The sequence below is a fragment of the Magnolia sinica genome, chromosome 10 (assembly GCF_029962835.1).
Source record: "Magnolia sinica isolate HGM2019 chromosome 10, MsV1, whole genome shotgun sequence".
In the NCBI taxonomy this organism is placed as follows: domain Eukaryota; kingdom Viridiplantae; phylum Streptophyta; class Magnoliopsida; order Magnoliales; family Magnoliaceae; genus Magnolia; species Magnolia sinica.
The window spans coordinates 231,942-259,288 of NC_080582.1; the positions used below are offsets into that span (position 1 = coordinate 231,942).

Here is a 27,347-nt window from a genome sequence, read left to right on the forward strand (position 1 = left end):
CACTTGCGCCTTTTCGTTTTAAACCAGAGAGATGCGTCCCTTCCGGTTGGTCGCACCTGTTGGGTTTAAACCCAACGGACCTAACCTTTTGTAAAGGGTGCTTATGCACCACTTCGGAGTCTATATAAAGACTACCGATTCCAATTTTAAATACGAAAAATTCTTCTCTTATAAAATGCTCTCTGATATTCGGTTTTAAGCATTTTCTACTGAGTTCATCGCTGAGTCAACTCAGCACTTTCGGATTAAACTGCAAGTGGTTCGAGCCCGTGTACAGTGAGTGCACCGCTGGGACTGGGTCATAGTCGTTGTATCCTGGAGGTCGATTGCTCTGGAAACCTGTTGCACTTGGGACGCTGTCCAAGGGGAGCAAATTCGATTTCAAGCCGAGTGACTCAGTCACGTCTCGACTCAATTCAATAAGTTCTTCTTTCTCAAAATTTATTTTCCTTTTTTGGTTCTCGATTTTTAATAGTCTATTTAATTCAACCAAATATTCCAACACATGTTAGGGTATGGCTCCAACAATAAGGTAGATCCAAGACTCAGGTGGGCCATGCCACAAGAAATTGTGGAAATTCAATGCTCACCATCCTTCGTGGGTAAGTGATTTTCTTACGTATGTTTACAGAACATGCACTTCTTCACATAAGTAATTCTCAATAAACAATTTCAAAAAATTGTTTCTTGAAAAGCAACTCTGCAATTGGTAAAGCAATGCAAAAAAGGTCCTAAAAGACTGCAACTAAGGCTTCAAATTTAATTAGAGACCCTCCATACATCAACCTGTTGAGCCCACAACCATATGGGCTATAAAGCCTGCACAGTTGCATATGAGCCACCAACAAACCAACAGGCCGATGCTTATGTCCTAATATGGCCATCCGATGGATCTTGTGGACCCCATGATTCATTGGATCACAGATAATGGCTCAGTCATGCCAAGTAGAAGGTGCATCCCTGATTATATAAATATCTTACGTTGGTACATACCAACCTTTGTGACCGTACACCCTTATGAAAGAACCAACAAGATGAAATCTAGATTTAACCTGTAATCCCCAAGAGGTTTCGGGCCCATCTCCCACTCCATAAAATTGATAGGATCGGGTCCTATCAGATGGCTATGACCCACTAAAAGAAGGGAAAGGGCATGTGAATCCATAACAACTCAAATTTAAATTTAAACTAATTATTGGATAAGGACATGTGAATGTAATAAAAACATTTTAAAAAAAACAAAAAAAGAAAGAAAAAATAATACAAAGAAAGAAGATAAAGATTTACTCATTACCCAGGAAAATTTGTGCTCATTTTTCAACCGTCTAATAGAACAAATTGAGAAAATTATATAATGGCCTTTCATCACATTTTAAGGTTGAGTTTTTCTCTCAGGCCAATGAGATGGATGGTATTTTAGCATGGTGTGCTCTCACAATCATTACTAGGCCATAGAGGCTGTAATGTAAAGGTAACGTGCAATCGTTATACATTATGTGAGGTCGTAACGGTTGTAACAACCATTATGAAAAAACTGAGCTGTAACGCCACTACAGCCCAAGCAACAGCCCATTACACCTTTGATAAAGGTTGTAACTGCTTCATAACGGTTCATTATGGGACGATACATGTTTTTTGAATTTTTCCAAAAAAAAAAAAAAAAAAAAGGAAAGAAAGAAAGAAAAAATGTAAGAACATTACAAAATACCTTATATTTTAGATATCTAAGGACAAGGCACTAGCCGTGTAAATCACGCTGGTTGAGTTAGGTTGAGGGTCAACACAAGTTCGACCCAACTCAAGAGGACCTAACCCGACCTTCAAGAGGACCCAACCCAAACCAACCCAAGTTCCAACATAAAGTACGCAACCTAGATGCACATATATGTTGTAATAGATGTCTTAAATCATGTCATTTATTGGGTCTGTCAATGTCATCGACAGTCTGTTCGATGTCACATTCGATAGCATCGAATGGTTGTCGATCCCATTGATGTCTTCTGGATTTTCTTCAGTTGGTTGCTGGACTAACTAGGTACTTTTTTTAATGTCATCGATAAGTGTTCCATGCCATCGAGAATTTTCGAAAAATCATATTTTGTCTTTGGACGATTGACGTGTTAGTTCGATGTGTGTCTATGAGTGTTCGATAGTGTCAACAAATTAGTTTTGATGCTATCGGCGGGTCTTCAATATAATTGACAGATTCTGCGCAGATTTTATGCAAAACTGTGAATTTGCTGAATTTGTTTTCGATTTCGTTTGGGATTCTTTCTAAAACTATATATATGGTGTGTAAACGATATTGGGAGGGATTCTAAGGGTTTCTAAATAGTCTTAGAGTTTCAAAGGGGTATAGTAAGGGTGAGATTCGAGATTGTTCGAATCGGGTAAGCATTCTCTCTTTGTAATTTTTGCTTTCATAGTAATCATTTGTCACTTTATGCTGTGGTTTTTTTCCGAAAGAATTTTTCATATTAAAATCTCTGTGTTCTCTGTGTTTGCTTAGTGCTTTTGGATTGCTATTCTAGATTCATCTATGTGTGCTTCCGTGATCCCCAACAATATATTAATCAACCTGAGCTGACCCAAATTCATATGATTATTCCCGACCTGACCTAACTTGACAGGTATTTGTTGAACCAAACCTGACATGAGGACCTTGACAAACTAATCCAACCCAGCCGAACCAATAATCCAGTTGGGTTAATAGTTTTGGGTTGACCTGTACCCAAGTTGCAGCCCTATCCCTATGATTTTTTATTTTTTATTTAAAAATAAAAATAAAAAATCTTCTTGAGCTTCCTTGAACCTTCTAAACATTTGTAATTTGATATCTTACTTTGCATTGAAGGAAGCTGAACTGCCTGCATTATAATATTAAATAGACAAACGAGCCATCTATGAAACTTGAATCACTTTCCAATTTTGATTCCATAATCTAACATAAGCCAACAGAGAGAAATGTTCATCACGCAAAGGTACATAGTCACGGAAGATGCAAGCCTCACAAGGAAGCTTTTGATAAGTCGGATGACCTTTTAATTCCAAAAGCACAGTAGGAAGTAAACTGTACATTTAAGCCTCACCTTTTGTTACAAAGGTCAAGAAAAAGAAAGCAAACGGTCCAATGAGTGAGCTTCTTCTCTGTGGTCCAACAAACTCAACAAGTTGGGCCCAGCTTTTTGTAATGCAGATCATTCATATGGTGGGCTCCATGGTGAAAAGGAGATACCCAAGTCTCTTTGGAGAAACCCCAAATTAGATTCTGCCATCAGATGACCCTTTAGCCATCGATTGGCCTCATCAAAATTAGACCATTGATTGTAATGGAACAATTTCCATTGGATGGCTAGGATTATCTGATAAGGCCCAAGGGAGATTTGAGGCAAGCAGTCCCATAACCACCCACTAAAAAAAAAAAAAAGGTGGGCCCATTCATTCTAGTGCTGGTTGAAAATAAAAATCAATCCAAGTGTCATACAAAACCTCATACAGAATTCGTTAATAAAAAACAAATCATACAACTTCATTAAAAGTTCCCGACAATTTTATCATCCCCCGGAATCGTTAATAAAATACAAATCATACAATTTCATTAAAGTTTCCCTATAATTTTATCCTCTGCCCGATTTCATCACACCGTACAATGTAAAAAAACTCACCAGATGCCCCTGCTAACTTCCACCCTAGTCGTAATATCTCACTATCAAAAATTTAAAGTTGTCACACACCTTGTAATGCCATCAAATGCTGTTTAATAAACTAAAAAATAATCTTTGAAAATTAATTTAAGTACTGAAAACTTGAAGTATTGTAATTTTAAAATAATTTTAGGAATAATTTAGTCAAATGTAAAAATAAATTTTAATGCACTCTCACTTAAGCACTTAATAAGTTCGATTTGTTAAACGATCAGAATCGATGAAAATCACTAAGTCACTGAATTTATTATATTAAAGTAGTAAGTGCTGAAAACATCACTCAGGTGCCGTTTGATAAACTAAAAAGTAAGCTCCGAAAATAAATTTAAATGATGAAAAAAGAAATGGGAGCCAAAGGAAAAAAGATTGATATTTTCAGTAAAAATTAATTTAAACACTTAATAAGTTAGATTTGACAAACAATCTAAATAAATGAAAATAATCAAAGCTATCAAATTCCTGGATGAAAATCTGTTTTATCAAATGGTTGTACCATCTGATTACAAAAATTGAATTATACAAGCATAATTAAAAAGAAAATCTTGAACAAATAAATTGTGGTACACACATCAAACACCCAACTCCAATTCTAAACTTGGTACGCCTATAACTCTAATCAAACAGTCTAAATTTTGGGACCCATTTTAGATGCGGTCATAACCCACAAATCAAATAGATTAGATGATATCTACCATTAATCAACCGCATTTGTTTGTTGACTTTGACCGTAAAAGAAATGGAAGGCGTGCGTAAGACATGGTGGGCCCCACATAGTTCCTCTGGGTTACTTGCACAATCCGCTTCCGAAAGAAAGTGACCTATTGCCTTTTTCATTGGGCCAGCACACTGAGTCGTACATACCGTTGGCTGTCCATTGATTTCAATGATGTGTCCTGCTGAATGTATAGATAGGCCTGATTTTCGCATCAGCTGATCATCATGGCGTGCCCCACCTTTTTCATGGATTGGATATTCTACCTCACCGACCTAGCTAGACATGGACGGTGCTGTCTAGATGTGTACACGAACCGAGCTAGCTCGGTTAGCACGCTCGACTCGACTTAAGGCTTGATTGGACTCGGTTGGAAGGTGAGTTCGAGCCGAGTCAAGCTGACTTTTTGAGCTCGAAAATGAGTTTGAGCCGAGTTCAAGCTAGCCCCAGCTCGACTCGACTCGGATCGAACCCAGCTCGATTTGATCCAGTCCGGTGACTTGGTTACTTTGATGTTGATGTTGCTCACCAAGTGTTCGATGAAATGACTCAAAAGAAGTGTGGCTGGTGGCAAGGAAGGTGTGTGTATGAAATCAACATCTTTTTTTTTTCTTGATTTTTATGTTGCTTAGAAGGTATTTGATAAAATACTTGTAAAACCATTGTTGCTGCCTCAAATACACTGAGGTTTTGAAGATACAGTTGGTGTTTGTGAAAATGCTGCCATGGTGAACTTGGCTCGAATTCGGCTCGAACTGCCTGACCTGAGCTGGCCGGTCAGGCTAGAGGACCGAGGTTCGACTCAATGTACACCCCTAGTGCTGTCAAGTGTTCTATGGGGTCCACCATAATGTTTATATTTTATCTACACCGTCCATCTATTTTTACTGATCATTTTAATATATAACATGAAAAAGAAGGCAGATTGAAGGCTCCACACCTAAAGATGGGCATCGAGTCGAGTTGGACGTCGGTCCGAAATTTTAAATGGCTGACCCGAACTCGATTCGATCCGGGACCGAGTCCGAGTCCTCTGACTTGATCCGATCCGTCGCACTATTGGCCTGAGCTGAACCGAGTCTGATTCGGTCAGGGAAACCGAGTCGGATCAGGTTGGGTACGGTTTGGATTGAATCTTATATTTTATTTTTTTTTAAAAATGATTTTCAATTTAAAAAAATTCATAGGGTCCACCATAATGTTTATTTTCCATCCAATCTGTTAATAAGGTCACAATTACATGGATGAAGAGGAAAAACAAATTTCATATTGATCTGAAACTACTGTGACCCTAAAAGAGTTTCAATGCTAGACGTTCAACCCCACTACTTTTTGCAATGTGATCCACTTGATTTATAGATCTTTCTTATTTTTTTGAGCATTAAGACGAGCCCGTCAAATGGACGGAGAGTTTGGATATAACACCTTCCTCGTGACAGGACCACGGAACTTGCTGGCTTCGGCAGCTAGCCTGTGGGTGGTACACCTGCAATCCGTTTCCTTTCTTCGTAGGCGGGTTTCTCGCAAAAGCCTTTGGCAGGCCTGCGTAAGTATGCTATGTGGGCCCAATTTAATGTTTATGAGAAATCCATCCTGTTCATCTATTTTGTGAGTTCATTTTAGGACATGTCACAAAAAATGAGATGGATATAAAACTCAATTAGGCCACATAAGAATAAATAGTGGGAATTCAGCTAACACCGTTGAAGCATTCATATGGGCATAAAAGTTTTGTATCAGGCTATCTTTTTGGTTTTTTCACTTCATCCCATTGGGAATGACCTTATAAACAAATTGGATTGCATATAAACATCAAGGTGGAGCCCAAGAAAGTTTCAACAGTAGGAATTTCTTTCCCCAATTTTCCATCTCATGTGATCTACTTTAGTTTTGTTTTCTTCTTATTTTTTATGGCACGCGAGCTCGCAAAACAAATGGACGGAATGAATTTCTCATATACATTGAAGTGAACCCCACATAGCATGTTGCGCAGCAACTTCATTCGAAAGGCTTTCGCTCGGAATGCATGGCCACTGCCAATGGCTGGTGTCGGTGCTGTGTGACCCACCATGATGTATTTATTTCATCCAAGCCGTTCATCTATTTTTCTAGATTATTTGATGGTACAAAACAAAACTAAGGTATATCCCAATCTAAAGTGGACAACATTACAGGAAACAACATTGAATGAATATTGTACGGATCAAATGATCGGATCCAATCGGATCCAGACAGATCGGATTCCGAATTGGATCGATCCGGATTGGCCACTAATCCGAATTCGAGTCAATGTATGATCGAATCTAAGTGGGCCTACTCGATCAAACCTGATCTTGACCTTTGGTTTAGATCGACTCGGGTTGTCGGATGGGATTGGATTCATTCGATTGAGTTGAATTCTGCCTAACCATGTCCACACCACGATTAGCAGTGAGGTTTGAACTCTTACTGTTGAAAATTTCCTAGGGCTCACCATAATTTTTATTTTTCATTCAACCTTTTCATATGGTCACATGAAAATATGGAAAATATAAATATCAGCATGATCTAAAGCTATCTTGGTCCGAGGAAGTTTTCAACGGTAGGCTTTCAATCCCCACTGCTTCTTGTGATATGGTCCACTTGAGCCTTTGATCTGCTCTCTTTTTGGTCTCATGCCCTAAAATGATATTTCAAAATGGACGGACGGCATGGATAAAACATGTATATCAGTCGCCACACATAGCGCCTGACAGGACCGTCATGCGGATGGACGCGGATTGGCTACTGACAGGTTGAGTAGCGAGCCTCGCCACTTTAGTGACGTCACCAAGTTAGGTAGGCCACCATGATGTATGTTTTGTATCCACACCGTTCATCCATTTGGAGAGATAATTATAAGGCATGATTCAAAGAATAATTCGGATCCGAAGCTCCAGTGGACCCCACCACAAAAAACAGCGGGAAGAGTGAACTTAAGAACAGGATGGATCTCAAACAAACATCATGGTGGACCTTAGAAGTTTTTAACGGTGGGCGTCACTCTCCCCACTGAAAACACAAAACAGCAGTGGGGTCCACTGCTGCTCTGAATCTAAATCACTCTTTGGATCTTTCTCCTAAAATGATCTCTCCAAATGGATGGACGGTGTGGATACAAAACATACATCATGGTGGGGCCCACAGAAATTGGTGACGTCACTTTCGTAGCGAGTGCTAATCTGCGTCCCATGCGGATCGGGATACGTGATGTTTTCCCGCGCACCTTTGATCGAGACTCTCTCGGATATTGATAGCAAGAATTTCGTCCTCTTTAATAATAAATCCGTCTAATCCAACCGAAATCGGCAGTTGGTATTCTTTACCTCCAAACAGAAAACATGGAATGCATACAGACACGCACATGCTCAAATCCTCCCTCTCTCTCTTTCCCCTCCCCCTTTTTTTTTCCTTTTTCTTTCTTCGTCTTCTTTTTTTTTTCTCTCCTCCAAGAAAGGGATGGATGGATTCCCTCTTCTTCTTCTTATTCCTTGCTTGTTCCTCTTCCTCTTTCTCACCACCCCTTTTGTTTTTCGTTTCTCTTATATATCTCTTCCCCTTCCTTTCCTAAACGGACTCTTCTTCAATGGCGGAGGAATCCGACTCTCTCGAGTATACTCCCACCTGGATAGTTGCCCTCGTCTGCTCCGTCATCGTCATCATCTCTCTCATTGTCGAACGCTTACTTCACTACTTGGGAAAGGTTCTCTCTCTCTCTCTCTCTCTCTCTCTCTCTCTCTCTCTCTCTCTCTCTCTCTGCAATTTCTTATTTTATTTTATTTTTTTAATTCCTCTGTAAAAAAACATCTGTTTCTGTTTTTGTATTTGTTGTTTCTTGGCTTTCCTTTCAGTGGTTGAAACATAAGAAACAGTATGCACTTTTTGAGGCCCTGGAGAAGCTAAAAGAAGGTTTGCACTTGTCACTTACCCCATCCACCTATCTTCTGCCTTCTTTTTCTTTCTTTAGTTTTAATGTGTAACTGGTTCCTTCTCAACATCTTGTTATCATATTAATTACCACTTAAATGGCTATCTCCACATTATCTTCATTAGATGTTTTGTACCCAACAGTGGGTGGACCATGTCAGGAATATGTTTGATTAAAATTCCATCTTCTCAAATTGGTTTGGCTGGGCCAATCTCTTGTTTTGTAAAAAGTATGGGCATGCCATTTAAAATTTTTTTTTTTTATGAATGTTGATTTTATTGAAGATTAACAAATAAATAAACAGACCATCAAACCTTTTATTGAGTTGGCTATTTTATGCAGTTGAGCACAAGTCAGAAAATTTGAGCAACTGATTTCTGTTATTGTTGAGGCGGAAAAATAGAAAATGAATCACTTAAAGATAGGCTTAAGGCACCTTATGATGTCGCTATCTTTAAGGCGATATTCGCACCCTACTGGTGATTAAACCAATTTGCAAGAGGGTTATAGCAAATCCGCCTCCACGATACAATAAGCCTCTTCTCCAAGACTGGAGAAATGTGGGTTTCGGCCTACAAAACCGAAAAAACCGCACCCCGAACATACTTTTACAGCGTACAACCCTGACTTCTGTGCTGTTACAATTTACCCCCTAAAAACTATTTGCCATTTACTGCCTGAAAAACTATTTGCAGTTTAGCGCTTGAAAACTGTATTTTTCCAAAAACGAAAATGGAGAAGAAGAAGAAGAAGAAGATGGAGAAGAGATTGTTGGAAATTGTGAATTCGGATTAACCCAAAGATGGGTTTATATAGAATCACAAGAGATGCTTAAGGCCCTTTTCATGAAAATACATCTTCTTCCATGGTATCGTTTCATCAATGGTGGTGTCTTTCCAACAATGGCATCCCTCTATTTCAAATTCAAAAGATGCTTCCTTCACCAAGAGGCATCACCATTCACACCAACAATCACTCCCAAAATAAAAATTCATTTTCTTCTTATTTTGAAAAAACCCAACAATCCCCCACTATTTTTCAAAATATAGAGGTCAGGGTATGTAAGGAAAATATGTGCATAGGAGAAGGTGTCTTATGGACTTGAACCTTCACTTAGTGTAAACAAATCAAAGTTGAATCAGAATCCTTAGTGACTATGGTCTTGAACTAAGTATTCTATATGACACAACCGGACATGTTACACACACATATATTTCAATTGTCATGTGTTCTAAAATTATAGCACATTAACGGCCTTGTGCTCTGTCATGGATTCATGAGTTCATGAGAGTAGCCAAAAACTCTCGAATATTAGGAAGCGGCCCCATTTCCAATACTCATATAGGTGAGTCCTTATGAATGCCCATGTAACTATAGCACCCTTGAAAGAACTCATTAAGAGCAGCAACTCATCCTCCTTTTTATCATTATAGGTACCCAACACTATACATACATCCAGGAATGAGACAAATAGAAAACGTATAGTGCTGCTTCAGTCACTTCCTGTGAGGTACTTTGCCCATTGAACCTATTAACTTAGGTTGGGTTTCCCTCATCCAGTGTATGTAAAATTGGCTTAAGTCTCATTCCTCTTGATGTTCTACTGACAACATCCTTTGCCAGTCTCCTGGTGAACGGGTCCGCTAGATTCTGGATAGATCGTACATATTGTATTGTTATAACACCGTCACCAAGTAGTTGCCGCACAAAACTATGGCTTAGACTGATATGTCTGGATTTTCCATTATAAGTCTTGTTATATACCTTTGATAGTGTCGCTTCACTATCATAGTAGATGGAGATCGGTGGTAAAGGCCTTACCAATAATGGTATTTCTAATAACAGATTTCTTAACCATTCTACCTCTTTACTAATAGCTATCAAAACTATGAATTCAGATTCCATGGTAGAGTGAGATATGCAAGTTTGCTTCTTGGATCCCCAAGAAATGACAGCTCCTCCAAGTGTAAAAATCCATCCACTGGTAGACTTTGATTCATTACAATCACTGACCCAACTTGCATCACTATACCCTTCAAGTACACTAGGGTAACCAGAAAAATGTAAACTATAGTTAATAGTTTTTCTCAAGTATCTGAGTACTCTAGAAACAACATTCCAATGATCTAAACTTGGATTACTTGTAAACCTACTCAATTTACCTACTGCAAAAGCAATATCAGGTCGAGTAGAAATCATAGCATACATAAGACTGTCAATCACCTTGGAATACTCTAACTGAGATATACTACAACCTTCATTTTTAATTAACTTGATATTAGAATCAAAAGGAGTAGAAACTGGGTTCTTATCATAGTGATCGAACTTTTTAAGTATCTTTTCAATATAATGTGATTGAGATAGAGTTATACCATCATTGTTTTTTAATAGCTTGATACCTAAAATCACATTAGCTTCACCCATATCTAGTTGTTCCATATAAAACTAGATGATAAGAATCTTTTAGTGTTATTTATAACTTCTAAACATGCACCAAAGATTAGTTATGAATGGATGCTAGAGCAATTAAAACTCGGATAGTTGATATCCTTTCTACTGGAGTATAAGTATCGAAAAAATCAATACCTTCTTTTTGTATAAATCCTCCAGCCACTAATAGTTCCATCTGATCTTAATTTTCTTTTGAAAATCTATTTACAGTTTATTGGTTTTGATCCTGTGGGCAAATCCACGAGTTTCCATGTTTCATTTAGCAATATAGAATCCATCTCATCGTTTATAGCTTCCTTCCAAAAGGAAGTATCCTGAGATCTAAGAGCATCATCTATTGTTATTGGATCATTTTCTATGTTACAAACTAATATGGTTTCCTTTGTTATGTTATCTTTATCCCCTTCTATTAGCAAAAGGTAGAAGTCGGGTCTGAAAGATGTACCTTTTCTAATCCTTTTGGTCCTTCTAGGTTCTATGTCCTCTTTATCAAGACTATGATATCTTGATCATGTATTTGAGAACTACTGCTTGTACTAGGATCTTAAGGTCTTGTCTCTTTTCTATTTACAGAAGAGAATGGGTTTTCATAAAACTCGGCATCTCTAGATTCTATTATAGTGTTTATCAGGATCGCATGATTAGATTCTACAACTAGAAACCTATAAGCCTTATTATTTTGTGCATATCTTATGAAAATACACTCAAAAGATCTCAACCCTATCTTGGGCCTTCTAAGATCAGTAAGCATAACTAATGCTCTACAACCCCATACCTTGAAGTATGAGATGTTAGGAATTTTATTCTTCTATAATTCATATGGAGTCGTACAAGTCTTATAGTAAAGTATCCTATTAAAGATATGACAGGCAGTCAATAGGGCTTCTCCCCAAAATCCTGAACTTAAACCCGTATTATTGAGCATAGAGTTTACCATGTCTATGAGAGACCTGTTTTTCCGTTCTGCTATCCCATTTTGTTGGGGTAAATAGGGAGCTATAATTTGGTGAATTATACCATGAGTTTTGCAAAACTCCGAGAATTCTAGGGATAGATATTCTCCTCCCCTGTCCGACCTTAGAATTTTAATCCTTTGGTCTAGTTGGTTCTCAACTTCTACCTTGTATATCTTGAATTTTTGTAGTGCCTCATCTTTATTCTTCAATAGGTATACTAAGGTATAACGGGAGAAATCATCTATAAAGGTTATGAAGTACCTCTTTCCCCCTCTTATTATTAAACCACTCATTTCACATATGTTACTATGAACTAGGTCTAGGAGTTGTGATTCTCTTTCCACCCTTGGAAACGGTTTTCTAGTTATTTTGGATTGTACACAAATACTACATTTGTCATTAGGTTTTGTATACTTAGGAATTAGATTTAGATTACACATATTATCCATACTACAATAACTAATATGTCCTAATCTAGCATGCCAAACATCATATGAATCAAGCATATAAACTGAAGAAGAATTTTCATTTATGAGGTTCAATTTGAAGATTCCATTGGATACTTAGCCTTTCCCTATATATACCCCATTTTTAGACATAATCAATTTATCGGATTTAAATAGGAGTCTGAATCCAAACTTAGTCAGTAGACTAGTTGATATAAGATTCCTTCTAATATCCGGTACGTGCAACACATCATTCAGAGTTAGGACTTTTGCAGAAGTTAGATTAAGACATACCTTCCCTTTTCCTACAACCTTGCATGTGGAGGCATTCCCCATATATAGTTCTTGATTATCCCTCAATAATTCGTAGGAATTGAACATGTTGTAATTTCTACAAACATGTCTGATAGCGCCAGAATCTACTTACCATTCAATATCCTCATTTACCATACTAACTTCAGATACGACAGTTGCCAAATTCATGTCTTCCGTCATATTGACTTGCCGTTTCTTTTCTTGCATTTTCTTTTTGTATTTTCGGCAGTCTTTAGGATTTTGCAAAAGAAGCATGAACCCTTCTTGGATGTGTTCTTTTTTAACGCTTGATTTTTAGGTTTGAGCCTATTATCTTTCTTGAAAGATGGCTTCTCTAATTCCCGATTCACACTATTCTCGACTATATTAGCATTACTTAAGGCCTCCTGTTGTTCTTCATTTTTGTCACGGAGCCTTGATTCTTCTTCTATTCGAAGAAACATTAGGAGGTCCTCCAAGGACATTTTCTCTTTTTTCTTCCATTTAGGTGGAAGTTTAGCAATAATGGTGGATACTTAGAAGGATTCGTCGAGATTAGTGCCATCGGCAATAATCTGTTGGATGATGACCTGTAACTTATGTACTTGATCAAGGATAGGTTTTTCATCCAACATTTTGAATTCTAAAAACTGACTTACAAGGAATTTTTTGTTGCCTTCGTCCTCTGATGTGTATTTGGTGAGCAACGCTTGCCACAAATCCTTAGCAGTCTTCTTTTGACGGTAAATAGCGTATAACGAATCAGAAAGAGCGTTGAAGATATGACCTTTGCATAGGTAGTCGTTACGCTCCCAACTTTGTCTCTTTTGAATTTGTTCTAACGTATCATTGTCAGATGGTGGTGAAGGAGGATCTTGAGTGAGCACGTGATCCAACTTGAGTGATGTGAGGAAGAGATGGACCCTCGATTGCCATCGAAGAAAATTTGAGCCGTCGAACGGCGTAATTCGAACAAAGTCAGGATGACCCATAGAAAAGGGCATACTATCGCCTTAAAAATGTTATTGTTGAGGCGGAAAAATAGAAAATGAATCACTTAAAGATAGGCTTAAGGCGCGTTACGATGTCGCTATCTTTAAGGCGATATTCACACCCTACTGGTGATTAAACCAATTTGCAAGAGGGTTACAACAAATCCACCTCCAGGATACAATAAGCCTCTTTTCCATGACCGGAGAAATGTGGGTTTCGGCCTGCAAAACCTAAAAAACCGCACCCCGAACACACTTTTACAGCGTACAACCCTGACTTCTGTGCTGTTACAATTTACCCCTTGAAAACCGTTTGCAATTTACTGCTTGAAAAACTATTTGTAGTTTAGCGCCTGAAAACTGTATTTTTCCAAAGAACATCCAAAAACGAAAATGGAGAAGAAGAAGAAGATGGAGAAGAGATTGTTGGAAATTGTGAATTCGGATTGACCCAAAGATGGGTTTATATAGAATCACAAGAGATGCTTAAGGCCCTTTTCATGAAAAGACATCTTCTTCCATGGTGTCTTTTCATCAATGGTGGTGTCTTTCCAACAATGGCATCCCTCCATTTCAAATTCAAAAGATGCTCCATTCACCAAGAGGCATCACCATTCACACCAACAATCACTCCCAAAAATAAAAATTCATTTTCTTCTTATTTTGAAAAAACCCAACAATTTCTTAGTATAATCCTGGCTTTTGAACATTCGTTGGGGATGAGAAAATGCTCGTTTCTTTGCATTTGTTTTTTAATTAATTCATTATGAAGAACAGAACCAATTGAGCTGAATAACACCCTTCTCTAGTATTTACATAAATGAAGAGGTCATTGCAAATTATTCCTCTTGTTGTCAAAAGATTCCTGTATTTGCGGACTAGTTTTTATTTCATTTATCAATTTCATTGGCATCATGGCTATCTTTAACTGGTTGACCAAAATGTCTACATGCAGAGTTGATGCTTCTCGGCTTTATTTCTCTTCTATTAACTGTCCTTCAAGGTCTGATCAGCCACATATGCATCCCAACGAACTTTTCTCATCACATGCTTCCATGCAAGAGAAATGTCGCCTCTGCTTCTGGACAAGAGACCCATTATCATGATTCCTCTGCTGGACTTACATGGAACCGGCGACGGCTTTTGTCTGGGGACACTAGTTCTGATAATTGCACAAAGCAGGTAAATCTCAAAACATTTCAGTTACTTCTTCCTTTTTCTGTTATGCAAGCAGTAGTTGTGCTGATAGTGGAGATTAGGAAAAAAAAGGTTCCAAACAATAGAGAAACAAGCTTGGTGATGAAAACCAGGCTTCATACAATTTTGCACTGGGCAGGTATATCAATTAAATTCTTTCAGCAAGGGTGGGTCATAGGGCTGGCAACTCATGGGCTAACCAACCTGACCTGCTTAAAAGCGGGGATTGGGTAGAGTTTATTAGGTTTTGGAACTAAATGTGTCGAGCTTGGGCAGAGTTTAAGTGGGTCGAGGTTGGGTTGACTACGGACCAACCTCACCTACAGTAATAGTGTGCTTGTTTTAATGGTAGAGATGTGTGAAACATTGCTGATTGTCTCGCATTTGAACCTTTAGCCTTGTCATTAAAATGTTTTTTATAAGTGGGCCGTGTTAGGCTTGGGCTTAAGAATCCACTCGTGGGCAATGCTACTTGAATTCCCAAGCCCCTTATTTTTTTCTGTTTTGAATCAAGTAACCTGGATTATTGGTCATTATTGGTTATTTGTGATTTGGATTGCGATTTTTACCGAACCAAAATTATTTTTCTATTCTTTAGTATTGATAAAGTCGTTAGGTAGTTTTATATTTACAAGCTAGAGATTTATACTTTGATTTACACAATAGCATGCATATAACATAGTGCTATGCATGTGGATCCATAATATACAATGTGATGTTATAAAGTAGTACCTCGTTAGGTGGGAAATTAAATCCCATACCTAATTTAATTACCTCCGCCAAGATACCTCTTTACATTCCGGTACCTTCCAATAGATTGCTCCAAGGAATGCTAGTTGAGATGCCTTTTTTTTTTTTTTTTTTTAATGACGGAAAGGCCCTTCCCCTTACAATGACAACAAAAAATGGAGTAATTTGATACCCTGACTATGTATTAGATATCAGTTAATCCAGTAATTAGGGCATCGTTCCAATATGGACTTTGTTTTATAGACCATCTAGAGTGGGTACCGTGACCTGAACAGATTATTTGAGCCAAAACATTGCCACTTCTAAAATTTTCATGTGCACCTATGTATCATCCATCACAACATTTCCAAAACTCCTAATTCTAGGTCGGTAATGTAAATATGTGGACCCACTTTATAAATGGATTATGAATCTCCCTCATGGGTGTTAACTAGTTCCAACTTGTAAGAGGTAGTACCAAATTTGCTCGAGTTCATTTATGATTCCTTTCGGATGTGACATAATGCAGTGGGGTGGATGCTATGTGGACACTACATCAACTACCCTGTACAATGAGCTACCAAGGTAAGAGCCCAAATAGAATGCTAAAAAGGAAAATTATGGCTCCAGGGATAGACGTATGGGATAAAAGGGAGGAGTCGGATGAGATCTTGTGGGAAATCCAGTCATTTGACATCAAAGAGGAAGGTGGGGGGCTGTCAGAAGAAGAGAGGTTGTCTAGGGAGACACTTATGGGTCATGGGTGAATATAACAAGCGACTAAATGAGGATGAGATCAAATGGAAGCAATGTTCAAGAGCAGCTTGGTTGAAAAAAGGGGATAAAAACATCAAGTTCTTTCACGGTATTGCTAGTGCCACCGGATTCATAGCATGAAAGTGAATGATTCTATACTTAGTTGACAAGGACAAGTTTCGAAGCCATTGTGAATTTCTATAAAGACTAACCGTTCATAATATTATTAATACGGATAAACTATAGGCACAAATATCATCCAGAATCAAGACTTCTGTGCCCCCAGAAAGTTTCCAATGGTAGGTGTTCCATCCATGTTGTTTTCTGTGGGGTGGCCCACGTCAGTTTTCTATCCGTTGGCACTCGGTTTGTTTTCTGTCACATGTAGTCTGTGTGGGCGTACTAAAATTAATATAGTGGCTTGATTCAAATAAAAAAATGATGGTGTCACCTACAAATTGAAAGTGGGAACTGGCATAATCAGATTGGAGACTCGAAACCCACTAATAAGATTGGTGTCTTGGCCCCTAGCAAGAATCCGACTAAAAGCTTCTGCCACTAAGAGGAATAGGAAGGGAGAAATAGGGTCACTTTGGCACAAACCTTTAAAAGGCTTGAAAAAACCTTTAGGGGTGCCATTCACGAGTACATAGTAGACCACCGAACAGATACAAAGTTGAATCCACTTTCTCCACTTCTCACGACATCCCATCCTATTCATCAAGTAGTCGATGAAATCCCATTCAACGTTGTCGCAAAACTATATAATCGCAATCATAAAACTATATAAGAAGTTGCGCCAGTTTTAGGTGAAGGGATGACATTGTTAGTGCATATTTACCTCAGGTAGAACACCAGGGAAGTATCAAGGGCCTGTTTGGATTGAGGATTACCACTGTAATGTAATGGAGAAGTGCAATGATTACACATACCTTTACCTATGAAAACATCCGCATTTGACTGAGGATTGTAGTGTTTGGTTTACGGGCAGTAAAATCGTAGATGGCACTTTTATATTACTTTGATGTCAAATCATCAAATTTATACACTAATGTGCCTGTTTGGATTCAAGATTTCTATGATAGTAAAATTGTAATGATGGCACTTATCCATTAAATCTCTGTGGTATTTCCCAATCCAAAGAGGCCCTAAACAGTAGTTTTCGGTGGTGATGTATGAGCTAATGCAAGGATTGCCAGACTGAGAATGGTTATTTATAGGCAACAACTTAATTGACCATGTAGGAAGGATGGTAGAATGTGTGAGAGAGTACATGGGGGATACAGATTATCGAAAAGTAACGTATCGGAGGAAGCGATCCTTAAGTTTGCCACCACATATGACTTGACCATCGTAAATGCTTACTAAAAAGGAGGGGTTGCGTGAGGTGACTTTCAAGAGCTCACTATAGTTCTCATAAATTGATTGCTTTTTCCTCGTGAGAAGGACAAAGCAATCAACATGCAAGGACGAAAAGTTTTACCTGGTGAACCTCTCTGACCATAGATACCAGTGCAGCCAGTTATGCCAGATGCGGCAGAATGTTGGGCCGTTAGAAGGCAACCTGAGAAGAGATTTAGGGTTATAGAGGTGAGGATTTTAGTATGAATATGTGGGGAGGCTAGGAAGGATAGAATTAAGAATGAGGTCATCTCAAGCAGCTTAGTTGTAGAGATAAAATGATGGAGAGCATAATGAGATTGGTCGTTCATGTTTAATGAAAATATGAGAGGGTAGTTTTCTATGATCTTTGCATGCCTATGAAACTCAAGGAACATTTTACAAGATAGCCATTCTGCTTGTTGTCTATATGCAACAAAATTTTGGGCAATTAGAAGGCAACCTTCAAGTGTTGTATAGATGAGGATGTTAAGATGGATGAGTGGGGATGCTAGGAAGGATAGAATTAAGAATGAGGTCATCCAAAGCATCTCAGTAGTAGTTCCAACAAGAGATAAAAGTGATTAAGAGGAGCTTGTGATGGGTTGGTCATGTATGATGAAAAGATGAGATGGTGGGGAGGATAACATCGATTAGGTTGAAGGGTCTGAAAGAGAGTGATTGGATAAACGTGGGAAGACGGGTATGAAGGCTTACGCACTTTCCGAGTATTAGGTCCTTATATAAGAAGGATTTGCAAATTTAGATTCATGAAACCAACCCTATGTATCTGGAACATGGTTATGATGATGGTGATGAAGATGATGGTGACGGTGATGATGAATGTATGCCATTTCGGACAATATCAGAGTATATTCATTGCTAACAACATTTTCAAGTTACCTTTCTCTTAGTTTTATGCTTGTAGAACCATCACCTAACTTTTTGGGATGGGCTTATCCTTTTTAACAACTGGTTTTTCACTTTTCTCTAGTGATTAGCAAGTCCATTTTTGCGAGGCTCCTCTAAATACGTGAGACAAGACTTTTCTGTATATTTTCTTTTTCCTTATTGCTGTAGAACACATAAGATAAAATGGTTAATCGTGATTTAATCTTCCATCTGGTACGTTTCAGATTTTCAACTATGACACTACAATATGAATATTTTTGTTTACTACTGCTCCAACAATACATGGGGAATTTTCACAATAATGGATGATATGCCACGTGGTTTGCCTGACACAAATTGTTACATGTCAATTCAAGAGCCACTGTGCATGCTTTGGTTTTGAGATTTTAAATGATGCCCACAACCAAATATAATAAAGATAGGTTCTCTGATAGCATCAACTGGATGCACAATACAAAGTACAGTTTTTCCAATCTGTTTAAATTATACGAAGATTGCTTATTGTGACCTTGAACAAAATCCAACACATTCCCATGATATATATGGATAGGGCCAGGACTTATCCCTCATAATTTTGAATTGATGATGTAAATAAGAATCCTTAACCATACAGAATCAGCAACAACTTGAAAAGGGGGCCAATATTATATTATATTCTTACTAGAGTAAATCATGTTGATCAGGATTTCTAGTGGTGATGTTCTTCCCACTGTCATGTATATCCTATGTTGCTAACCCAACAATTTATATTTCAATCCCAAGATTTTAGTTGAATCATATAGATAACAGTGGATTCTCTCCAACCTGATATGTACATGAATCTTGCAATTCCCTAAGAAGCAATGTCACAGAGTTTCATGCTTATCAGTGGCTTCAAAGTTAATTTTACCCTATGGACTCAGTGTTTTAAATATCGACGATATCGTCTAATATATCCCAAGATATATCTTGTATCCCACCTGTGATACGAAATGCATAGATAGTGCCGATATATCCCACCTATTCGATCTGGTGAGCATATTCGATTTTTGATCCATTTTTTTTTTTTGCTGTAAATCACTTTAAATCAATATCAAATGGTTACAAATCTATGATTCTTCATATTTTCCATTAAATATCATGGATTTGGAGCTTTGATTTCAAGATCGGCGGGAGATGGGGCAAGTTGCAGAAAATTGGGAAGAACCGAAATTTCTCAATTTCTCTCAAATCAGTTGCAATCATTGTATCCAAATACAAAATCAAACATGGAACCTGATCTAGTGATTCTTCTTTTTCTTTTGAATGTATTATTTGTGTTTACATACATGTCTTCTTACGTTTATAAATTATATGAATAGGCTTTAAATATACTTGCATCAGTTCAGTTAGACGGTGCATGTATTAGGAACCCATAGAAAGGAAACCCCTATTATGTGCACTTTTTTTTGTAATGTTTTGATTTCTAAGTGTGTATTGATGTCTTTTTCAACAATCCTTGAAGTTTCCTCGAAAAATTCGACCAATTTCCCAATGTTCCCATGTTTCCCAACAATAACGATACATTACGCGATACAACTGATATATATCCCATGTGATAACCGATATGTAGCCGTATCCCAAGGGTACGATACATTACGCGATAACGATATTTAAAACATTGACGGACTGAAGGAAGATGAGACAAAATTGTAGGTTGCATTTATTTTTCTGATTCGTTTCCATGTTTCAGTATTTTGTAAGTATTTGTTTCTATGTAGTAATGCTTTGTGATGTTAAACACTTGTCTTTTTAGTTTACTTGGCCATAACGTGTAATAATAAAGAACATATTTATGTTCAAATTCTACATTGATTCAATTTAACCCTCTTTATTATAATTATTAATAATATTGTCGATAGTGTTAAGCAATGAAGCTATGGTAGTCGCACCTGAAGACAATGGGAAAATAGAATATTGATCAGATGCATCGTCCCATTTGCCAAAACACTCACTTGTGTTGTAGACTTCTTGTCTAGGTAAGTGCCGAGCAACTCTTTTGAAGGAAAACACAGGAAATTGTTCGTGTAATGGATGAGGGCTTTAATCTTATTTTCAAAGAAGAAGAGGAATTGCTATTCATATGCACTTTGATCGTTTCCTCTGTGCAGTTTCTCATATTTAAGAAGCTATAACCCAAAGGGCTGACTATGCTATCCCTTAGAATTGGAACCCTTTGCATTTTATACTCTCTACATATAGCCATAACTATAAACAACTTTGATTACAAAAAGTTCTTATCTTGCATTTTACTCTTTCTGTTTTCAGGGCAAAGTACCACTATTATCTATTGAAGCACTACATCAACTGCACATTTTTATCTTTGTGTTGGCAGTTGTCCATGTTGTTTTTTGTGCCACTACGATGGTTCTTGGAGGAGCAAAGGTAAATTGTAAATCATAGATGCACAAGTATTGTACTTTTTATGTATATATCTGTTTTTTTTTTCTTTTTTCTTTTTTTCATATATACAAGTATGCATATACACCTCAAACTGATAAATTTCTAGTTTATCTAGATACGACAATGGAAGCACTGGGAGAATTCAATTCGCTATAGGATTTCAATGGATGAGAAGGGCCTCATTCCGACGGAAGGAAAGGGTAAGAGGCTGTTTATTTTCTTTTTAACTCACTATATATTGTTATGATATTGTGCATATAGAACTCACCTAAGTGGAAATTGATTTCACATATGCGAATTAAATTCAGGTGCAGTTTCAGAAACAGATCAAACCCTTCATGTTCATCGTCGTCATCATCATACATTCATCGTAGAGCGTGCACAGGGATTTTGGAGGAGAACAACTGTTGTGAGCTGGTTGGTTAGTATTCCCACTTTTATAGATATATACCATGGATTTGAATGACTTTTTGAAAGATGAACTTTTTCAACTTAATATTACCAAATTTTCTAGGGGCTTCAAAGAAGTATAAATCCTGAATTTTTCTGACCCGATTATTGGCTATCGTGAATTGTATCACATTTTGAGGACCATAATGATTGGGATTATGTGAAATCAATTTCCACTTAGGTGCAATATAGCTTAAATTGTGCCTTGAGAATCACGTTTGAATTGACCTAGGAATTGACATAGATTCATCATCGTATGATCCTTATCCCAAGAAATTGGGGTCAACTACACGAATCTTGTTATGTCATTCCGCTTTATCAAGGACCATATCCTCAATTAAACCATAGGTCATCAAATCTTTTCGTACCACCTCCACCATATTCTTTTAGGCCTCACTTTTGCCCTTTTAGAGCCTTCAACTTGAACCAAGTAGCTCCTTCTAACTGGTGCAATTCTTGGTCTTCATTGCACTTGGATAAAGCATCTAGTGTACTTTACCTCTTCTTATTACCAGTTGGTGTTACTCCAAATTTCCCTTAAATGCATTCATTTCAAATTTTAGCCTTCCTCATTTGGCCACCTATCGAGCTTAGCATCCTCATTTCGTATTCACTCATCCTTTGAACATGGTCCTTAATTATCGAACATTTTGTCCCATAAGCATGGCTGGTCTTATAACTATCTGATAAAATAATACTTCCCTTCGGTTTGATTGGTATGCAGCAATCACATAAAACTCCAAAGTCCATAAAAAGTGGGTGTGGCTGGGCGCATACATGAGGGTCTTCAAAGTCCATGCAATTCAACAGGGGATCCACTTGGTCTTCCCCGAACATCATTAGTGGGCTGATCTTATAGTTTGGATTGTTCACCAAGTGTTGTAAAGGCTAACCAACACCTCTAAGGTTTTCAATTGGTTAATCTTGAGTCCAACCATTAACTTTTAGTTTTAACTGTTGATTTGTTGTAATTCATGCTTGATGGACATCTAGTAGTTAAGATCTGTTGATCAATTCCTTTGGCTGACGTGGGTATTGGCTAAGGATGGTGACCATGAAAAGTGAAGAGATTTGGATGGTTAGGGTTCATTGAAATGGCAGGTAAACAGACTTTTGTCATAATAGGGTGCACCAAAGTTTGTAGGGTGGTGAATCACCATAAGTGGTCGCCCCTGAAACTCTAGCTTTCTCCTTATAAATAGATTTTATCCCAGAGGGAGAGATTACCCCTTTGAAATATGAGAGCCTAAACCCCCAAGCCCCCTTGGGCATCCCGAGAGAGAGAGAGAGAGAGAGAGAGAGAGAGAGAGAGAGAGAGAGCCACCTCTCACACATGCTCTGGCTTTGGTTGGCCTTGACCCCCTACCTAAGAGCTGACGTGAAGGTCTCTCCACCATCTGGTATACAATTACATGTATGGAATTGTTTCGTGGGTTTTTGCATTTCTAAAAACATGGGATTATCAATCTAGACTTTTCAAAACTCATTTTATTCTGCTACATTTCGAAAAATTCAACGTCCACTTCATCCTTCCGACTCTAAATCTGTGTGCAACATCCTTCTCAACCTCTCTGCTTTCATGAACTATCAACCCAAGATATTTGAAATGGTCGTTTTGGGGTCTCTTGGCCAACAATCTTAATTAATTCCTCATTTCTACTCCTACTGTTACTAAAATTGCATTCCAAAAACACTATTTTAGTCCAATTGATTTAAAAACCTTTAGATCAAAGCATCCTCCATAATTCTAGCTTTGTGTTTCCTCTCAAGCTTGTCTCATCAATAAAAACTGTGTCATCTGCAAGCTATATACACAAATACACAAGGGAACTTCTCCTCTAAATGCCCCGTTAACTCATCCATAACCAATGCAAAACATACGTGCTTGATGCCAATTCCTAGCATAAGCCTACAGTAATTGGAAAGTCACTTGTCTCTCCACTAATGGTCCTCGGATTTGTTACCACTTTGTTGTTTATATCCTTAATCATGCAATATATACTCATGCGACTCCTCTCTCCCAACAGCCACCAAATTCTCTCTAGGGATCCTATCATATCCTTTCTCGGTCAATATACACCATGTGGAGATCCTTTTCTCTACCTATATTTCTGCATCAGCAGTCTAAGAAGGAAAATAGCCTAAATGGTTTACCATTCTTGGCATAGATTCCATTCATGCAATTCCCTCTTTTCTATTGCTTTGTTTGTTATTTGTTGTAGTGAATGCATGGTTGGATTTCTTATGGACAATAATAGTGAAATCTTTTATGGACAAACTAAAAAAAAAAATAACAAAAAAGAGTATCAACAGCTGAAGGGATCTGATTCAACTTTAGAAAATGGGTTAGAAAGGTTGAGGAGGAAATTCCCTCTTCATCCATATCTGATTGAATGTAGTGTTTAATAGTGTTAAACTCTAGAGATTACATGTGGACGACATGGAGAGGAAGAAAAGAGAGGAGAAAAGAATATTTTCTTCATCTCTCTCCATGGATATGGTGCAGCACAGGACAACTGAATATGTGCACTCTCACACTCAAATACATTGCAATGCACATACAAGAATGACTGTATACCCTAACAGATATAATCAGTAGTCAGTATTTAGCATGCTCACTCTTTCGTTTTACATTGGTTAAGCAATTAAGCTTTCTGTACATTATATCTGGCACTTTATGTGATTGGATGCCTTTTTCTTTTCTTTTCTGGTTTTAGATGTCATTCTTCAAACAATTTTATGCCTCCGTTAGCAAGTCAGATTATGCTGCACTTCGGTTGGGATTTATCATGGTAAGCTCTAGATTTAGGAGTTGGTAGGTTGTACCATTATTGCTTTTCTCTCCTGTTATAGTTGCAGAAACCATGTTCACTAAGACATTTACTGCATATATTGTTTCTTGTTCCAGCAACACTGCAGATCAAACCCAGGTTTTGATTTTCACAAGTACATGATGCGGGTACTGGAAAATGATTTTAAGAGAGTTGTTGGTATAAGGTACCCTTTGCCCCTCTTTGTTCATCCTTTCCTGTTGTACCTGTGCATCTGTATTTTCAGGACAAACTTGCCTTCACTCATTGTCAACATTCATGTGCAGCTGGTACCTGTGGCTTTTCGTTGTTATCTTTCTGTTGCTGAATGTGGATGTGGATGGTATGCATGATTTGAGATAGTAAACATGCTATTTAAATAATTCGTCATGCATTTTACTTCAGATACTACCTCGAGTGTCATTTTTGTCATGCTTATACGACATTGCTCCTTTGGAAATATAGTATGCATGCACCCATCCTCATCTTCCTATTTGGGTTTGTTTATTCAGGATGGCACACATATTTCTGGCTATCGTTTCTTCCTTTGATTGTAAGTATATAGGACTTCATAACAAGTGCGTTTTCTTAGCACACGCTAATCACTCGAAACTCAACTCAGAAGCACGTCACTTCACTCCCAACTCTTTTTGAAATTTAGCTCTCTCTCTCTCTCTCTCTCTCTCTCTCTCTCTCTCTCTCTCTCTCGTCGAGGTGGTAGTTTTTTTTAGCACTTGATCAAGGTTTGAACTCTGATTTTAACGAACTGGATGAATTTGCAGCTTCTAGTTCTTGTGGGTGCGAAACTAGAGCACATAATAACTCGTATGGCTCAAGAGGCCGCAGAGAAGCACAAGGATGCTGCAGCGACTCCTGATGATGCTACAGTGAAACTTTCCGATGAACACTTTTGGTTTAATAAGCCTCGCATTGTCCTTTACTTAATCCATTTCATCTTATTCCAGAATGCATTCGAAATCGCATTCTTCTTCTGGATCTTTGTAAGTTAGTCAGAGCATATATTTCGCAAACCTGCTAGGTGCGTGCATGTCCACTGATTTGTCTTGATATTTCCAGAGCACCTACGGATTTAATTCGTGCATAATGGAAAAAGTGGGTTACATTGTTCCCAGGCTTATTATTGGGTAATGTTCTGTGGACTTTTCTCTTGCCTTTTGAATAGTAATAGCCGGATAAAATAGCATGAAATGCCAACAAAAAAAATAGATACCATTTACTCTTTTAAGTATTCCTACATTTCTGACCCTTGTAACGTGCTGCCGTCGGTTACATGTGCAGCGTGCTTATTCAAGTTCTTTGCAGCTACAGTACCCTTCCTTTGTATGCAATCGTTACCCAGGTAATCGTTTGCGTTGCCTGCTTCTTTTAAAGCTCCATTTGGTAGAGTTTGAGATGGCTGGTGCCTATTTTTCTGATTTTTATTTTGTTCATTATTATTATTATTATTTTAATGAAGATGGGTAGCAACTTCAAGCAAGAGATATTTGGCGACGTGGGAGAAACCGTGAAAGTTTGGTTTGGTGACAAAGATCGTAAGTCTTCATCGGTGTTGGGGACTCGTTTTGGTAGGAGTGGTTCATCCAAGGGTGAAATCCAGATGCAAAAAATGGCTGTTGAAGAATTTGACAGTGCTCATGTTGCCGATCAAGCAGTTGACTTGGAAGGAATTACAACATCAGTGACTGAACATTTGGATTCAAGACAAATACCTCAGATTTGAGTTTCTCATTTTAGGGAGTCCTTGGCAATATTATCTCCGATATTATCCAAACATCTCCAATATTTTCTTTATTTCCAGCTCAGCGATACCGATAACACTGGTAGTATAAGAAATTACGAGTATTAGCAATGTATCGCCAACGTATCAATATTACTAATGTAATCATCAATATTTTCAACTATGTAAATTCTAGGTGTCACCTGTATTGCCAATGCATCAATATCGCTAATGTATCTACAATATTTTTTACTATGTAAATTCTAGGTAATGCTCGTATCATAAGTGTATCGACGATATTTCAATAATATCACCAACGTATTGATATCATCAAAATTTTTATTTCATGGGCACATGGTTGTATGTAACGTTCAATTTGTCATTGATAATATCTCGTTATTATCGATATCACAACATATGAGATATGGAGACCACAATCTTTCATTTTCTTTTCAATTGTTGATGATTTCTTGGTGAAATATCATGTGTTGTTGACATTTTGCAATATCAATGGATATTTGGATGGAAGGTTGGATGGTTAAATAGGCCGGAGGGGATAGTTGGACTGATTTCTAACAACAACACATGTTTTTAAGACCCATTAAATGGAAACTTGTTATGTATGCATTCTTTTTGCATTTTTTTTAAAAAAAATTTCTAAATGTGCTCAGATGTACATTTTAACATCTCTTGAAGTTTCACTGAAAATTCCACTGTTTTTCCCATTTCCCCACATTTTCGGTTATCAATTCAACGAAATTATCAGTGATATCAATATTGTTTCCGTATCCCTGACCAACAAAACTTGTAGCGATATTGATACTTCGAACACTGATTGGCTCCATGTACTTGAGTTTCCTTCTCACTATGTCTCCTTTTTTATTAGCATATAAGCCACATTGTCTCCTAAAGCCAATATTTATTGTGATTGTGTCAGAGCAATCCTTTGCTATTACATATCAGGTTCATTCGACCTACAACAAAATCCTAGTCTAGTTTCTTTCCATGTTTCATTTCCGCGGGTTCGCATAGATGAACAAACTAAAAGAATCAGTTCAAATACTCATCAAGCAGGCCAAACCAACAAATATTTTATGGGGTTTAGGATTTAAAGAATAAAAAAGAAAAGAAAGACTTCACCAGTTGAAGTCTTTATAAAAGACTCTCTGATGGTTCTTATGCATGGAAAGCCTATCATTTTAGTTGACTAGCTTGATTTATGGGCTAGGTCATGATAATGATGGGTCCCACCATACGACAGCTTAGATGTTGCAGGTGGTGGCTTCCAAACTAAACCATTATCTGATCGTGATAGATGGTGGTGATGAGCTATACACTGAATATTTGGTGTTACTATCTTTTAGACTTCCAAGTCATGTTGCAATTGTTTCCCATTTTCAAGTTAGAGAATTATATGGACCTCGAGCCAAGAATATACAGTGTATTATACGAT

General features: G+C 37.7%; 1 protein-coding gene across 1 annotated transcript; it reads left to right on the plus strand.

The window, feature by feature from the left end:
- Positions 1 to 7,849: 7,849 nt before the first annotated feature.
- On the plus strand, positions 7,850 to 26,239 carry LOC131257662 (MLO-like protein 13). The gene is made up of 14 exons (XM_058258436.1): positions 7,850 to 8,137; positions 8,286 to 8,343; positions 14,457 to 14,683; positions 20,762 to 20,878; positions 21,012 to 21,096; positions 21,205 to 21,317; positions 24,064 to 24,138; positions 24,255 to 24,343; positions 24,444 to 24,499; positions 24,669 to 24,709; positions 24,939 to 25,157; positions 25,234 to 25,301; positions 25,456 to 25,516; positions 25,634 to 26,239. The coding sequence occupies exons 1-14, from the start codon at positions 8,021 to 8,023 to the stop codon at positions 25,895 to 25,897; spliced, it is 1,590 nt and encodes a 529-aa protein (XP_058114419.1). The 5' UTR covers positions 7,850 to 8,020; the 3' UTR covers positions 25,898 to 26,239.
- The last annotated feature ends 1,108 nt before the right edge of the window (positions 26,240 to 27,347 follow it).

Excerpts from the sequence above, each read along its gene's own strand:
- LOC131257662 (XM_058258436.1), top strand. The coding sequence starts at position 8,021 with ATGGCGGAGGAATCCGACTCTCTCGAGTATACTCCCACCTGGATAGTT. Across the intron at positions 20,879-21,011 it reads TGGTTCTTGGAGGAGCAAAG|ATACGACAATGGAAGCACTG; the intron begins GTAAATTGTAAA and ends TAGTTTATCTAG. Across the intron at positions 24,139-24,254 it reads TTCGGTTGGGATTTATCATG|CAACACTGCAGATCAAACCC; the intron begins GTAAGCTCTAGA and ends TTCTTGTTCCAG.